Genomic DNA, 17,243 nt, shown 5'->3' on the forward strand with positions numbered 1-17,243 from the left:
ATTTAGTGTTCTCCTTCCGTCAAATAACTGACATGTATTTACATAATTTGTATTTTAAGTTTTATAATATGAATGAGGCATATTTTACTAACAAAAAGCTGACATGTACAATGATTTAATGTTCTTCTTTCGCCAAATAGCAGCGGATATGGCTATATGATGAATTTTGATTTGTGCACATCCGGACTCCCTGCAAAGTTTTTGTAAGTTTGCTTTTAGGAATTAGAGCAACTCCAGCGGAACGACTTATTTCATCCGTCGTTGTTTGTTTGGGTCTGTATGTACAAATGTGATGACCCAACGCATGAATTCATTGTCAAAACATGCCCGTTTCGCGTCCGCGTCGATCCATTCCCAACCCAAATTTGAAATTGAAATGCGTCGACCCGTACGCGTGACCTTTCGGTATCCGTCCTATCCACACCCGCCGGTCGTTTAACTACCCGTGATCAACTTAATTAATGACAGCCACCCTTCGCAGGCCCGTGCGTTCGCGACCGTGGCCGACCTTTTTTAATCCGAGCGTGCGGTGGGGTTCGGTCTCATCTGCTTCCAGACCCCGTCCCCATCTCGCCACCTATCTGCTCCCTCGTTCGCGACTAACCCTAGCCAGCAGCCATGGTCGGCTCCACCCAAAACAAGGGCAAGCCTCCTGTCGTCTATCCCCGCTCGATGTGTCCGGAGGAGGTCGCCTACCTCCAACATAGGAGGGCGCTGCGCCTGACGGAGGAGCGTGCTCGTGCTGTGCTACTGTTGTCATTGTCGTCACCAGCACTACCCGCACCGGCACAATCTGACCTTACCGGACCCGACGCCGACGACGAGGACGCCTAGGATAGCGCGCCGTATTTTTTTTACGCGCCGTTAAATAAATCGGACCAGCGTTAGATGCATGGATCGACCCAAATGCAGAAATCGGACGTCCACATCCGTCGGACAAAAGTGTCATACATTTGGGTCGGTCGATTGGAGTTGGTAGCCGGACGCGTCGGTATGCAAAAAATGATTCGGACACCGCGGACCTCTGTTGTCCATTTGCGACACGGGTGTCTCCAACGGTCCAACCCCGCCGGCCGCCGCCGCCACACCGCGCAGCGCTGATTTGGGCGCCTGCTCGCCGCCTCGAGCCGCCGCAGCATCGTCCTGTCCATCGCCTTCAGCCGCGATACCTCCTCCGGTACTCCCGCCGTCCTCCTCTTTCTACCATGCCTCGAACCGCCACACACCCGCCGTCGCGGCGAGCTCCAGCCGTCTCCGGGATGCCCTCAAGAAGACCTCCTCCTCCCGCTGCGCCCGCGAAGCGCGGAATCGAGGATTTGGTGAAGCGAGGGTGTTGCTGAACGGGCCCCTAGGTCTTGCCGCCGGCCGCCCTCGCCCTCGCCATGGACGGTCATGGAGATCCCCACCACAGGCGTCACCCTCAAACTCCTGCCCCTACCGACTCTCGATACCCCCAGTTTGAGGAGCAAGGTACTCCCCGCAGTCATGAACCGCCGACGAAATTGACAGCGGAGAAGGAAGCGAGGAGGCAAGCTAAGATGCGAGGAGGCCGTAGATCTGGAGCTGGAGCAGGGAGCCAGCCAGCTACAGACGGAGGACCTCCCTGAAACCACACTAGGTTCCCCCGTCGGCCACACCATGGGAAGCCATGGCCACCCTGAAACTCCTCGTGACATTCAACACAGCGAGGTGCAAGCTCACGATCAGTGGCAAAGCGGGAACCTTAATCAAGGGGGGCCAAAAGGGATCACATACAAGATATAAAGACGAAGATTCGAGAAACCGGGGGATTAGAAGAGGTATTAGGATTAGGAGGATGGAAAATTTTGCCTCAAAGGGCGGTCCAGTGCCCGAGTTTGTCACGCCCAAGCTCCGCCGCTGCTCCTGACGAGTCTCGTAGGGAAGACTCTTCGACAGATACTGCTGTGTGAGCTTTTCCCCCTTGCCCCTTTTACGAGCAGCTAACTATTGCCATTCAAAAGAGAAACTTTGATCATAAGAGCAATACAACACCAGCTTAGACATGATTTTCTTTTAGTTATGATGATTATATGCCGACATAGAAAAGGTTTTGGCCAGTACCAATATACGGTGGTCTCTTTCTCATATATGTATTACATCAGTGGGTTAAAAATACATACCAATCGCAGTTTCTATAATTACGGGATGGTGATAACATACCAACTATGCAGCAATAAGATCTTAGCAAACCTAACTTCAGATCTTTCAACCTTTGCAGCTTGCCCGCAGCCACGAGAGGACGTATCCGCCAGAGCCTTCTCTATTCAGCTCGCCCCAGGCGATCCAGGAGACCTACATCAGATAAGCTACCGTAAGTGTGACTCTAGCTGCCGTCTTCTCTGTTTCCATTATGGTTACCTACCGCACATGTGCCTATTACCAGTCCGTAACATATTAGCTATTTAAAATACTCCCTCCGTCCGGAATTACTTGTCGCTGGAATGGATAAAAAATGGATGTATTTAGAACTAAAATACGTCTATATACATCTGTTTCTTTGACAAGTAATTCGGGACAGAAGGAGTATTTATTACACTAGCCTTCAGTCCTTGTAGATAAACTAGAATGCCATGGTCATTATTGCAGCACCTCCCGTCATATCTTATCAGTGATGAGTGAGCGTATTCCCGTGCTTGTTTTGGTTAGGGTTGAGGAGCATGCGGGTGAGGTAAGCAGCAGGGAGTTTGAAGCCCTGACACTTGATCAATCACGCCCTACCCCTGAGACAACTCACAGGTATGACCATTCTATGTTGGTACTTCTCTTTGAATGACGGGTGCTTGCTCCCATGGATTTCTGTGCAAGTGCAATCTATAAAGTTCGATGCACTTCCAAGGTTTAGAAAAATCTATCTTGGAACTCTAGAGTAATTTTTATTGCTAACACACGCATAAGTTTTGCAAATTGTCTACATCTACAGTGCATGTATGGAGCTCCTTAGAATCATTGCTTAATATTTATCGATTTGTTTTGCTTTTTGAATCTCCAGGTTTATCTTGTTTCTTGTTACTAACAAGTTACAAATTTGCAAATGTAGCATACGAAACGTATATAAATTAATCAAGCGTAATAAATGAATCGAATAATGGAGAAATTGGCATCTGACCAGTATGTAATTGGTGTGCTGTGAGCCTGTGGTGCCACAATGTGTGTAAGCATTATGAATTACCATTTTAATTTCTAGATAATATTTCTAGGGGATTTGCATGAACTGCTATTGCATTTAGCAAATTAAGTTTATAAGCCCATAAAGCACAAACTAATGATCTACTAGGTTGCAACTCGTAACACCACCGGCACATGAGTGGCCATGAGGGCTGCTGCTGTTCCTTTAGGGTAACCAAGGTCTTTTTCTTTTCTTTAGAGAGATGAATTCACCCATTCAACACTTGCAGGCAAGCTGGAACTGCAACCCATGTTCGGCAAAGTGTTCTATATTCAGGCCGCCTCAGGCGGTCCCGTGACAGACGAGAACAAGAACCATCACCGAATGAGCTAATGTAAATTTTCTTAGTTATTTCTGATATTCTTTGTGTGCCTTTTTACATGAGCATTTGATAAAGGGTCTGTTTTGGCTATTATATGTACTCTCATAAATAAATAGTTTTTATTATTAGTTTTTTTAAAGAAGTTAGCAATTCTTTCCTTTACTTCCATATTCACCGACCAACATGTTTTCATCAGGGTTGAGAAGAATGCTAGCAAGGTGAGCAGCGGTGGGGGACCTACAGTTACAGATCTACCTGAATTAACTGATAGGTACAATATTGTTGTTTAGTTATTAACTTATTATTAATTGGGTTTTGGTTTGTTGAAATGACAGGTGCTTATTATGACCTGCATGCGTTCTTCATATCATTCAAATATGTTTGATTCGTCGACTTGATAAAACTTGTTACAGAATATTATTTATTTCAAATATCTGTTTTGGCTATTATTTGCTCTGCAGTTCTCATTGAAAAATATATATTTTATGCAACGCTAATTTCTTTTATAGATGCTAGTAATTATTCCCACACTTCTATAATCACCAACCAACATGTTTTGGTCAGGGTTGAGAAGAATGCTGGCAAGGTGAGCGACATTGAGGGTCCTGCAGTTAAGGCTCCACCGTAAGTGTGCCTCTAACAAATACAGCATATTATTTTGCAACATTACTACATTGGTCTCTGCAGAGCTCCTTAAAATGAAAAACGAGAATGCCTGGTTATTATTGCAATACCTTCATCACAATAGTCGCTAACTAATGAGCATATTGGTTCGATTATCTGTTTGCTCAGGGTTAAGGAGGATGCCATTGAGATGCGCAGCAGGGAGTTTAAAGCACCGACACCTGCTCAGTCACTTCCTACATGTAACCCAACCCAAAGGTATTGCATTCCCCTCTTTTTTGCACAGCTCTTGAACCATGGGTTAATAATTATTGATTGATTTTTTTATTACTCTCTATGTTTATCTATTTGTTTGTCACTCCCTCTATAAGCAAATATAAGACGTTTTAGGTGACTATTGTAGTGACCTAAAACGTCTTATACAGTATTCGTTTACGGAGATATTACTATTTACTGCTTAGAAGCCTCAAATTAATAGAAATGTACCTGTAGCATTCTTTCATGAGTTCGATATCAATCAAATATGCTTAATTCATCATCAACGTCACAAAAAAATGTTGAAGAAGATTATTTATACCAAGCAAATGATAGCTTTGGAATAACCACTGACTGTGCGGACATTTTGTTTCTTTAGGTCCAGAAAACGTGATTATTATGCTGCGGACAGTAAGGGTCGCTCTGAAATTTTTGAGGAGATGCTCAAAGGTGTATCAGAGCCTTGGTATGTAATAATGATTTTGCTCTTATTCGTCTCATATTATATTTGTTTTGTGCTCCCCCTGTAAAGAAATATAAGAGCGTTTAGATCACTACTTTAGTGATCTATAAACGATTTATATTTCTTTATGGAGGGAGTAATTTGTAAGTCTTAAATGCATTGTTGTAGCAAGAAGCTTCAGAGCACCACAATTTTACTTGTATATATACATGGATCAAAATAAGGAAACAGCCACAACAACAAAACTACGTGTCATTAGTGCAGTGTGGCATATAGCCCTAGATGCACGACGAGATAACTAAGAAAGAGAGCCAAACATCATGGTTCTAACCTGTTATGACCGGCACCACTTATAGCCGGAGGAGGCCCAATGGGCCCGTTTAGTTAGGGGCTTAGCCCAAGTTATCTTTTATTAGCAGCAAGGTTATATAAACAGTTGTAAGACACCCTTTTGGAATTAAGCAATAAGACATATTCTATTCCCCGGCTTCCAGAGGAGCCGGAATCCCTAACCCTAGCCGCCGCCTCTCCACCGTACGAGACGGCGCCCTCGCGTCGGCCGCCGCGCCCTCGCCCACGCCAGCCTCCCTCCTATCCGTACAGCCTCCAGCCAAGACCTTGTAGGATCCTAGCTCCTACCAATTTGGTATCAAGAAGCTTGGGTTCGTTCATGTTTTCGCCGCCGCCCTCCCCATCCCTTCCGCTGCCGACCTCCACCACCGCCCCGCTCGCCACCACGGCCGGCGTCCCACACGTGTCCGTGCCGGTCACCTCCGCCGCTCCACTTCCCGCCGTCCTCACCCCAGAGGAGCTCACAGGAGCGATCCGCGACCTCGCCACCGCCGTTCAGGGGATCCACCTATACCTGGCCGGTCCCTACGGGCCACTGCCGGCCGCGCCACCACCCATCACCAACGGGCCGCCGCTGCTTCCGTGGCAGCCGCCGCACCAGGCGGCATCTGCCGCGTCTGCCAGGCCGCTGCAGCCGCCGCCACCACCCACCACCTTCGGGCCGGCCTCCACCTCGGTGCTGGGGTCCCTATTCACCAGCTCCGGTTCCCCCCCTCGCCGTCGCCGCTACCGGCCTGGGTGATCGGGACGCAGCCGGTCTACACGACGGCCTCGGCGTCGCCGTACATCCAGTCGCCACCGGAGCCACCCCCGCAGTTCGGCGGGTCCTCCTCCTTCGCCGGTCCTTCCGCCGGCCCTGACGGGTACCCGGGGCCGACCCCCGCACTTCTCCGCGTCGACGAGCCCTACCACCACAGCGAAATACCCACACGCCGCCGCGGTTCGCCAAACTAGACTTCGCCACCTATGACGGCACCAAGGACCCCCTGAACTGGCTCAACCAATGTGACCAGTTCTTCCGGGGCAACGAACGCTCACGTCGGACCGCACCTGGCTCGCTTCATATCACCTCCGAGGCGCCGCACAGACGTGGTATTACGCTCTCGAGCAGGACGAGGGCGACATGCCTCCATGGGAACGTTTCCGCGAGCTCTGCTTCCTACGCTTTGGGCCTCCGATCCAAGGGAGCCGGCTGGCGGAGCTTGGCCGCCTACCCTTCACCTCCACGGTGCAGGACTTCGCCGACCGCTTCCAGGCCCTGGCGTGTCACGCGCCCGGCGTGACGGCTCGCCAGCGAGCCGAGCTCTTCGTGGGCGGGCTGCCGGACCATATCCGCGTGGACGTGGAGCTGCGGGACCTCAAGACCTCCAGACGGCCATGTATTACGCCCGTGCCTTCGAGCGCCGCGCGCAGGCCCTGCAGCAGGCGTCGCCGGCTCGGGGTGCCCGACAGCTCGGTAGGCCGGCCCCGACGCCACCAGCGTCGGGGCGCCCGACTCCGGTCTCTACGGCGACCCTCGCTCCGGCCGCGACGAGGCTCTTCCGCCGTCTCACCCCGGCCGAGCAGCTCGAGCGTCGTAGCCAGGGGCTTTGCTATAACTGCGACGAGCCCTACGTGTCGGGCCACGTCTGTCCGCGCCTCTTCTACTTGGAGGCATCCGACTACGTTGAGGACACCACCATCGACGGGCTCGGTGACCTGGCCGCCCCAGTTGCGGCGGAGCCCCCACCGGCGGCGCCCGCTTCCACGACGGCTCTCGTGGTCTCCCTCCATGCTCTCGCAGGCATCCGAGACGAGTGGACTATGCTCTTGCCGGTGATGATCAACGGTGAGCGCCTGGTGGCCTTCCTGGATACGGGCTCCACGCATAACTTCCTGCCCGAGTCGACCATGCCGCTTAGTGCTCCAGCCGACGGGCGGAAAGCACCTCCGGGTCACCGTGGCTAACGGCGACCGCCTCCGGTGCCATGGGATTGCGCGGGACGTGCCCATCACCATCGGCGACGAGCACTTCACCATCACGTGCGTCGACATCGACTTGGGCTGCTTCGACTTCATCCTCGCCGTCGACTTCTTGCAGACCCTCGGTCCCATCCTCTGGGACTTCGACGCCATGACGATGACCTTCTGGCGTCAGGGGCACCGCATCTGGTAGGCGGGCGTGGGTGGCGCCTCCACAGCGATGCCGCAGCTCCAGCTGGCAGCGACTGCTACAGGACCAGAGCACCCCCTGTTGGATCACCTCTTGCAGTAGCACCGCGACCTCTTCGAGGAGCCTCAGGGCCTTCCGCCAGCCTGGGTGTATGACCACCGCATTCATCTCTTCTTGGGCACAACGCAGGTTGCGGTGCGCCCTTACTGCTACCCCCAGTTGCAGAAGGACGAGCTGGAGCGACAGTGCGCGCTCATGCTCGCCTTGGGCATCATCCGGATTTCCACGTCACCGTTTTCGGCGTCGGTCCTCCTTGTCCGCAAGTCGGACGGCACGGGGCGCTTCTGCATCGACTACCGCGCCCTGAACGCCCTGACGCTCAAGGACAAATTTCCTATCCCGGTCGTCGACGAGCTCTTGGACGAGCTACATGGGGCGCGCTTCTTCACCAAGCTCGACCTCCGTTCGGGCTACCACCAAGTGCGGATGCACCCGGACGATGTCGCGAAGACGGTGTTTCGGACTCCACGGCCACTTTGAGTTCTTGGTGATGCCGTTTGGCCTCTCCAACGCTCCGGCGACCATTCATGCCTTGATGAACGACGTCCTCCGCCCCTACCTGCGTCGGTTTGTGCTCGTTTTCTTTGATGACATTCTTATCTACAACACCTCTTGGGGGAGCACCTTCAGCATGTCGCCATCGTCTTCAACGAGCTTTGGGCGCATCATCTTCATCTTAAGCGCTTGAAGTGCTCGTTCGGCACGCCTTCTGTCGCCTACCTCGGCCATGTCATCTCGGTCGAGGGTGTTGCTATGGACGCCGACAAGGTGGCGGCTGTTGCGGCCTGGCCGACGCCGCACTCACCGCGGGCTTTCCGAGACTTCCTGGGCCTCGCGGGGCACTACCGGAAATTTATCCGGGAGTTTGGCCTCATCGTGGCCCCACTCACGCGCCTGTTGCGACGCGACGCCTTCGCCTGAGATGCGGAGGCAACGGAGGCGTTCGAGGCTCTCAAGTAGGCCCTCACGATGGGTCCCGTCCTCCAGATGCCTGACTTCGACCGGCCGTTCATGGTAGACTGTGACGCCTCCGGTGTGGGGTTCGGCGCCGTCCTTCATCAGGGCGACGGACCGTTGGCGTTCTTCAGTAGGCCCTTCGCCGCGCGCCGTCATAAGCTCGCGGCCTATGAGAGGGAGCTCATTGGCTTGGTGCAGGCCGTACGCCAGTGGCTACCATATCTTTGGGGACGGCCGTTCCGGATTCGCACGGATCACTACAGCCTCAAGTTCTTATTGGACCAGAGGTTGTCTACCGTGCCGCAACACCAGTGGATTAGCAAGCTCTTTGGCTTCGACTTCACCGTCGAGTATCGTCCCGGCCGCCTTAACACCGTGGCCAACGCCCTGTCCCACCACGACGCCGACCACGACACAGATGCCGGCGACTCTGCCGGAGCAGCTCTCTGCATCCGCTCGGGGCCCTCTTTCGCCCTCTTCGACGACATCCGCCGGGCTACCACGGATGCGCCGGATGCTCAGCTCCTTCGGCAGCGCCTCGAAGCTGACGACCTGGCAGAGCCGTGGCGTTTGGCGGACGACTTGCTCCTGCATGGGCGTCGCCTCTTCGTGCCAGATCACGGCGATCTCCGACACCAGATTCCGCTGCTGGCGCACTCGGCAGGCCACGAGGGTGTGCAAAAGACCCTCCACCGTCTCCGCGCAGATTTTTACATCCCTGGCGATCGGGCCTTGGTTCGGGACTGGGTGCGGTCGTGTGTTACGTGCCAGCGTAACAAGACGGAGACACTGCGCCCGGCTTGGCTACTACAGCCCCTGGAGGGGCCCTCTCAGGCTTGGGCCGATATCTCCATGGACTTCATTGAGGGCCTCCGAAAGGTGGGCGGCAGGTCCATCATCCTCACGGTGGTCGACCGCTTCTCCAAGTACGCTCACTTCATCGCGCTTGGCCATCCCTACATGGCCGCCTCCGTGGCTCGTGCCTTCTTCGACGGCATTGTCCGCCTCCGCGGGTTTTCGTCTTCGATCGTCAGCGACCGGGACCCGGTGTTCATGGGGCATGTCTGGCGTGATCTCTTCCGTCTGGCGGGTGTGAAGCTCCGCCTGAGTACGGCCTTCCATCCTCAGACGGACGGCCAATCCGAGGTGGTCAACAAGGTGATTGCCATGTATTTGCCTTGTGTTCCAGGTGATCGTCCCCGTGCTTGGGTGGATTGGCCTGCCTGGGCGGAGTACTGCTACAACACCTCTTATCACTCCGCCCTGCGTACCATGCCGTTAGAGGTGGTCTATGGCCGATCACCCCCGCCCATCCTGCCGGTTGACCCTGAGACGGCTCGGACCGAGGCGGCGGGCGATCTTCTTCGCAGCAGGGACCAGATGCTTGTGGAGGTGCGCCAACGCCTTCTCCAGGCCCAGCAGCTGTCCAAGAGGTACTATGACGACCATCACCGCGAGGCAGAGTTTGCGGTGGGCGATTGGGTGTGGCTGCGTCTCCTTCACCGCTCCACGCAGTCCCTGTACCCGCGCGCTAAGCGCAAGCTGGGCCCTCGCTACGCGGGGCCATTTTCTGTGGTGGAGCGCATAGGCAAGGTGGCCTACCGCCTGCAGCTTCCGCCCGGTGCCCGCATCCATGACGTATTTCATGTGGGGTTGCTGAAGCCCTTCCACGGAGCCCCGCCAGCGGCCACACCGTCGCTACCTCCGACCTCCGACGGTTGACTTCTTCCCGGACCGGCCAAGGTGTTGCAGGTCCAGTAGCGTCGCGGAGTGTGGCATCTACTGATCCAGTGGCAAGGCCTTCCGAAGGAGGATGCCACTTGGGAGCAGCTCGAGGAGTTTCGCCGACATTTTTCAGACTTCCAGCTTGAGGACGAGTTGTTTGCGTAGGCGAGGAGAGATGTTATGACCGGCGCCACTTATAGCTGGAGGAGGCCCAATGGGCCCGTTTAGTTAGGGGCTTAGCCCAAGTTATCTTATTTTTATTAGCAGCAAGGTTATATAAACAGTTGTAAGACACCTTTTTGGAATTAAGCAATAAGACATATTCTATTGCCCGGCTCCCAGAGGAGCCGAAATCCCTAACCCTAGCCGCCGCCTCTCCACCGCGCAAGACGGCGCCCCCGGCCACGCCAGCCTCCCTCCTACCCCTACAGCCTCCGGCCAAGACCTGGTAGGATCCTAGCTCCTACCATAACCACTTCGGGTTTTTCTTCTTTTCCTTGGCTACACATAGCTTTGGTCTTGTATGACTTTGCTATTTGCCGACGTCTTTTTGTGTGCGTGCGTTGGCTGTGTGCATCCTAGCCAAGACCTGTCCAAACGGGCCGGGCTAAACAGGCCGGCCCGCCAGCCCGACACGACACGGGCCCAGCCCGGCACGATTTAAACGGGCCGTGCCTGAGGGCTGGGCACGCGGGTCGGCACGACACGCCCCGTTTATTTTTTTTACTTATTTTTATATATATAGGATAAAAAAAATAACCTAATAGGCCAAAATTGGCCCAAAACACAGCCCAATATATTAAAATCGGCCCAAAAACAGCCTAACAGGCCAAAATCAGCCCAAATAATAGCCTAAAAATAAAAAAACTAACAGGCTAGCGGGCCTGGCGTGCCTACGGTCCGGCCCGTATAGCCTCCGTGCCGTGCCTGGGCCGGGAGGCTGCGCCGGTGGGCCGGCCCGGCATGGCCCGGCTAATAACGGGTCCATGCGTGTCGTGCCGGGCCGGCCCGTTTGGCCAGGTCTGATCCTAGCTATGCAGAGGCCGGGGGTGTGCTCTTTGGGTTTGTATCCTTTCAATGCTCCTTTTTGAACCAATAAAATCCACCCTTTGTCCAAAAAAAAACACCATGGCTGCGGGAGGCTGTACAGACATATACTAGCTGAGAGAATATGTGGAGGCGTGTGTGGTGTGTGTGGAATCTAACTAGCCCAGTTAGTCTTCCTGTGAGGCATGTGTGGAACCATCGAATCACGTCTGAGACTGAAATCACCCCAAGCACAGAGCCACCTACACATTCTCCTCCTTCACCCAATCTTCCTGCCTTCTTTGTTCAATGCCTCCTGAGGACAGTGGAGCGCCACCTCTTTCAGGCCTTGTTTGACAGGAAGGGATTGGGGAGGATTGTGGAGGGGGGGTTTTCGTAGGATTGGGTGAATCCCTTCCTTCCACCCAATCCTCTCAAATTTCCTCAATTGTCAAATCCCTGAGCCATGAGACAAGGTTTCTGAGCCGCGTGGGTAGGAAGAAATCGAGGGGGATTAGAGAGGATTGAAGGGGTTTGCTCATCATAAACCCTGTCCACCAAATGGACATGCGGTGAATCACGGGGTTTCTGATCTCCTCGGGCATAATCCCCTACAAACCTCCTCAAACCCTGCGCACCAAACAAGGCATCAGTGTCCCTGCAACTCCTATTGTTGGGCCTCACTTGGAATATCATGTCCTCTTGCTGGTTCCAGGCGTGAACTTATACATGCTGCAAGACAGAGCTTGGACAGGCCCATGCTCATGGATATCTTTATCGTTACTACTTAAGGTGTTTGCAAGGAGAGGAATAATAAGCGCTTCAGACGGATCCCTCCCTCTCACCAATCCTGGAAGGAGGATTTCACTCTCCTGAAGCACATAACTAAACAATGACTAGACGGATATCCAATTTGGCTCTCAGGTATAGATGATCCTCATACCAGGACTGTTGGACAGTGCCAAGATTCCCGCTAGGGGTTGTATTCTCACCCGTATTTCAGATTGTGTTGGCTTTAAGCTATAGTAACCGGCCCACCTCTGTCCAGTAATAAATGTGGAGATTGCTGTTTGCTTGTCGGCAGTACAAACGAATGGACCGTTGATGCAAATTATTATGTGTCACCGGCTCGGGAGCATCCATTAACTTCGCCTGCCCCATCTGCTCACTGAACCGAAACTTAGACCAAACCCACAGCCTGCTCATCTTCCTCTTCGTGAGGTACCCATGAGGTCATGAGACCAAGTGGCGTTGACGGTTTCCAGTGGAGAAGCTATACCGCGGATCAAGATGGAGCATGCAGCAATTTTGGGTGCAGTAACCTTCCGTCCATATTAATTATCACTGAAATGGTTGTATCTAGTACATACTAGATACATTCATTTCAATGACAAACTAATATGGGACGGAGGGAGTATTACTTTTTTAAAATTGATATGTCAGTGGGAGTCATGCTACAACTTATGGTATAACTGTTTTCTTTTCTTCAATTGTCTCACAAACTACACTCTGGTATCATGCCAATTTAAGATGAAGTGCGCGTGTGTGATCAGGACTCATGATCAATATATTGATCATGATCAATATATTGATCATTTATTAGCATAATTAATTATAATTTAGTCGTTGCACTTGCACTTTAGAGAACAGTGTATATGTATATGGAGTTCAGTGTTATTTAACAAATTTTCAATATGCATGACATAATGTATATTGCTTCTTAGGCTCATATGTGTGTGGTATTATTCTGCATTTTGTTGATCCTTTGGGTTTGTTCTGATTCAGGGCACAAACATGTTGTGATATGCGGAAGTACTTGGAAGAACATACATACACTTGTATGGTGGAGGCTATGATTGCCGCCGAACATGGCTTTAGCAACCCGGCCCAGCATAAACTGGATGCTGAAGCATTTTTGGCATCAAAAGGGGCATTTAAAGCTCCTGAAGCCCCCGAGTCCTTTGCCTTTACAAGAGAGAATATAGCGCAGTATGTTCCGATATGATTTTCATATAAATTTTGAAGCATGCAACAATTTTAATGTATTGTTGCAGGGCTGAAGTGTCTACCGAAGAAATCATTGAGAATGGTAAAAAGTGGATGGGTGAGGAAGTCATGTTGGCTTTTAAGAAGTACTCCCTCCGTAAACTAATATAAGATCATTTAGAACACTACTTTATAGTAATCTAAATGCTCTTATATTAGTTTACAGAGGGAGTACAAGGAAGGAAAGAGCCAGTTCAAGGTACGCGCGGTTTTCTGCTATTTTGTCCTTTTAACTGAAAGCAAGTTTGTTTATAAGGTGTTTTTTCAGGACGTGGTGGATTATGGCCTAGATGAGCTTCAATATCAGTGCTATAACCACTCCTTCCACCACTTCAACTTCACCGTTAAGATGAAGAAGTCAGACGGCGACTGGTCATCCACGCCCTATTTTGCTGAAGTGAAGCAGATCTATGGAAGAACATATTATTCCTGCTACGGACTAAGTTCGTATGATGATGGTATATGCCCATGCTTTCTTCTCTTTCATTCTAATTAAATATGGATCGTGTTTAGTTTGCTTACTGCAAAATTATGGCTTTGATATCTTGAGCTGTGTATCTTTGTTTAGGCCACTGCTACGCGTGCAAAAATCAAGGAATGCATGCACTAAAGCACCCAATTTGTCTAATGGGGTATGACAGTGGTCATGCTGATATGGAGTCCCCCTTCTTTTATCTTAGTGATGACGAGTAACCTGATCTCAAGTGGTGACGGTGTTTGCGGCGATGGCGGGGACAAGTATGTGGTTTGTTTATGGTTACATCTTCCGACCTGCATGTAGTGCAGTTGTGAATTATGCTGATATTTGACCTGTACTAAGAAATTCTAAGGAGCGAGTTTTTGCATCGAGGACCGTGCTTCATAATGTCTGCATAAAGCAGATTATTATTTTGGAGTAATTTGGTAAACATCACTATAATTGTGGTCTTTTTTTAAAACACCATGTTACATGTTTTTGTAGAAAATTACACCTGCACCGCACCGTTTCGTTGCTGGAGCACAGCCATCGACGAAAAGGTGCAGGTAACGGGGATCATCCATACATGTACCTCTCATGATCGATTGTTGATGGAATGAGAGGAGTGTTGTTGGGATACACAGGTCCACGAAAGGTCGAAATATCATAAAGCATGGGGTCTACACATCATGTGGATCCAGATAGATCTCATACTGTCCACTCCACGTACTAACCACTCGGGAAGATTGTCAATCACTCAGTTGTGTGGCTCACTCGGATATGCGAAGGCCAACAGTCGGCAAGGCAGTCGAAGCATCATCTTAGTAGTATGCTGACATTACGGCTTCAATGCGTCACTTTGTAACATAGGAGATGAGGGGGTGACGCACTCTATGTAAGCCACCCCATCACTAGACTAGGGGAAGGCCTTGGTTCTTCTCCTCTCTCTCATCCCTCTCATCATTAGGCTCGGACATAGCTCAGACATGGAGATCCGTTCTCCTCTCTCTCAAATATCCCATGTAACTTCGTGTTCATAACAGATAAGCAAAGCTTCTCCGGAGCATGAGATGTAGGGTTGTTATCTTCGCCGTGAGAGGCCCAAACTCACTAAAACCACCGTGTCATCCATTTGCATCTCGATAGATCATGCTCCTTTATCCTTCCCTTTTCTGTTGCCGAAATCGTTACCACGACAGTTGGCGCCCATCTTAGGACATGACATCTATCGAGCCATGGTGTAAATGGTTTTTTCTTCAATCTTCAACAGCAGATCATTGACCATCACCAGAGAAATTTGCTGTTGGAGTTTTGGCCATCGCGCTATTCGCACAAACAAAAGAATCAGGGAAGTATCCATTCCATCCACTCTATTTACATTAAATTATCTAACAATGAGTTGATCTTTACTCATGTAGGAGCGTTGGCGCGGTCCGCTCGTCGTCTCCGACTCCTTGTGCAGCGCCTACGCCATGCTTCCACGCATCGGCGTTGATGCCGACCGCCTGTGGTCATCTCTGGTCGCGACGCCATCGTCAAACCCTCACGCACGACGACCTCTTCATTCGGCCAGCCATCGTGCCCGCCGGCGTGCTACGCCGCGCCGAGTACGTCCTTGAGTTGTTCATCGTGCTCGGCGACAGCGTCGTGTCCGTCGAATTGCTGCTCCGCACCGAGCACGCCCTCGAGCTATCCGTCGAGCCCGCCGGTGTCCTCGTGTCCGCCGGCATGCTGCTCCGGTGACCGCAGCCCGACCTCGAGCTGTTAGTGCCGGACGGCGCCGTCATGTCCGTCGACAGGCTGCTCCGGCAGCCGCAGGCCGACTGCGACGTCGACAACGTCCACATCAAGCTCCCAAGCTGTTCTCCGCTGACCACTCGACGCGGCGTGGGCACGGGAGTGCTTGTCCCTCGGCATCATATGTGCGGCTGCGGCTCCGACGACGGGGCCACAGGCCCGACGCGGCCGTATACAGAGGCTAGCCATGCCCCGAGCGTGCGGTGGCTCATCCCTCCGTGGGCTGGTGGAACTCTGCTTCGATGATGACTAACTCGGGGGAACAAGTCCCCAGTCTCTAGCCACTCGGCAAAGGATCGAGCAGACCTAGCCAAACGGGCCGGACCGGCACGGCCCGGCCCGCCCGGCATGACACGGTACGCATGGGTCCGATTATTAGCCGGGTCATGCCGTGTCGGCCCACCGGCGCAGCCTCCTGGCCCAGGCACGGCACAGAGGCTATACGGGCCGGCTCGTAGGCACGTCAGACCCACTAGCCTGTTAGTTTTATTTTTATTTTTAAGCTATTATTTAGGCTGATTTTGGCCTGTTAGGCTGTTTTTTGGGCCGATTTTAATATATTGAGATGTGTTTTGGGTCGATTTTGATCTATTGAGTTATTTTTTTATCCTATATATATATATATAAATAAGTAAAAAAAATAAACGGGCCATACCGTGCCTGTCCGCGTGCCCAGGCACGGCCCGAGGCGTGCCCAGGCACGGCCCGAGGCGTGCCACGTGCCTGGCTCGGCCCGTTTAAATCGTGCCGGACCGGGCCCGTGTCGTGCCGTCGTGGTGGGCTGGCGGGCCGGCCTGTTTAGCCCGGCCCGTTTGGCCAGGTCTGGGATCGAGGTTCTTACCTGTCCGATCATTTTACAATTTAGTCCTCATATTAGTACACAATTACTTAAGCTCAGCAAAGGATCGAGGTTCTTACCTCATTTTACACTTTTCTGTTTGAACCCAGGTTCACTCGCATGGGACTAAAGCTCACTCGAACGCTCGTCCATTCGGACAATACACACATGGTTAGACAAATTTACTCGGATGGTTAACAAACCACTGCAACAGTCAGACATGGACGTTTTGTTCCAACGATTATTCCCGGGCGCGTTTCTTCGTTCGGTCGCTACATGTGCAGTTACTTCACTCGACACGCCTTCGTCACTCAACCGTCCCGCGCTGTCACACTGCTGAACGCGTCTTCGTCACTCGACCGCCCCGCGTGCCGTCACACTGCTGAACGCACCTTCGTCACTCGACCGCCCGACGCGCCGTCAGATTGCTGAACGCTCCTTCGTCACTCGGCCGCTCCACGCACCGTTACTCAGCTGGATGCTCCTTCGTCACTCGCCGCTCCTGCGTCGTTAGACAGCTAAGTCATTCTTCATGCTGCATTAAATTAAATAGTTGTTTTCACATTACCGAGTGTCGAGTAAGTCGCACATGACGTTCACTCGGAGGCCACGCCACCGAGTGTACCTCTGCACTTGGTTGTTTATTTTTATATGGGAACACTTCACTTCCGCTTCGTTTGGGTCCAGTACACAAACGAGTTCAGTCGGATCCTTCACTTGCACAAGTACAGTTGGATCCTGCACTTTGTTAGACCCTTGGTGGTCCCGAACCAACAAGCACCTAGCACACCCAACGGGTGCAAACGGGTGTTATTTACACAAATCATTTTAGCAAACTCATATAACTTTGAGAAATTTTTACGTTGGCTTGTGCTATTTTCTGTACACAGGTTACACTGTCACTCGGACGCCCTTCACGTCGTCACTGTGCTGGACGTGTCGTCATCACTCGGCAGCTCCGCGCATCGCCACTCAGCGAGACA

At 52.1% G+C, this 17,243-nt stretch overlaps 1 protein-coding gene across 4 annotated transcripts; it reads left to right on the forward strand.

The window, feature by feature from the left end:
* Positions 1–1,020: 1,020 nt before the first annotated feature.
* On the forward strand, positions 1,021–14,106 carry LOC123442895. 4 transcript variants are annotated; one of them, XM_045119072.1, is made up of 11 exons: positions 1,025–1,927; positions 2,240–2,332; positions 2,668–2,757; positions 3,417–3,521; positions 3,706–3,780; positions 4,074–4,133; positions 4,302–4,391; positions 4,768–4,854; positions 12,908–13,111; positions 13,177–13,211; positions 13,437–13,557. In XM_045119072.1, coding segments are annotated over exons 4-11 (579 nt in total). In that variant the 5' UTR covers positions 1,025–1,927; positions 2,240–2,332; positions 2,668–2,757; positions 3,417–3,519; the 3' UTR covers positions 13,463–13,557. The 4 variants fall into 4 exon arrangements, 3 of the variants coding, with proteins under 3 accessions (XP_044975010.1, XP_044975007.1, XP_044975009.1); XR_006630539.1 differs by having other exon boundaries at positions 1,026–1,927; positions 13,177–13,367; positions 13,437–13,527; XM_045119075.1 differs by lacking the exon at positions 12,908–13,111 and having other exon boundaries at positions 1,021–1,927.
* The last annotated feature ends 3,137 nt before the right edge of the window (positions 14,107–17,243 follow it).

Source organism: Hordeum vulgare, chromosome 3H (assembly GCF_904849725.1).
Source record: "Hordeum vulgare subsp. vulgare chromosome 3H, MorexV3_pseudomolecules_assembly, whole genome shotgun sequence".
NCBI lineage: Eukaryota > Viridiplantae > Streptophyta > Magnoliopsida > Poales > Poaceae > Hordeum > Hordeum vulgare.

What these genes read in the sequence shown, in the direction of transcription:
- LOC123442895 (XM_045119072.1), top strand. An exon ending in AAAGGTGTATCAGAGCCTTG is followed by an intron (nt 4,855 to 12,907) that starts GTATGTAATAAT and finishes GTTCTGATTCAG; the next exon opens with GGCACAAACATGTTGTGATA. An exon ending in ACAAGAGAGAATATAGCGCA is followed by an intron (nt 13,112 to 13,176) that starts GTATGTTCCGAT and finishes GTATTGTTGCAG; the next exon opens with GGCTGAAGTGTCTACCGAAG.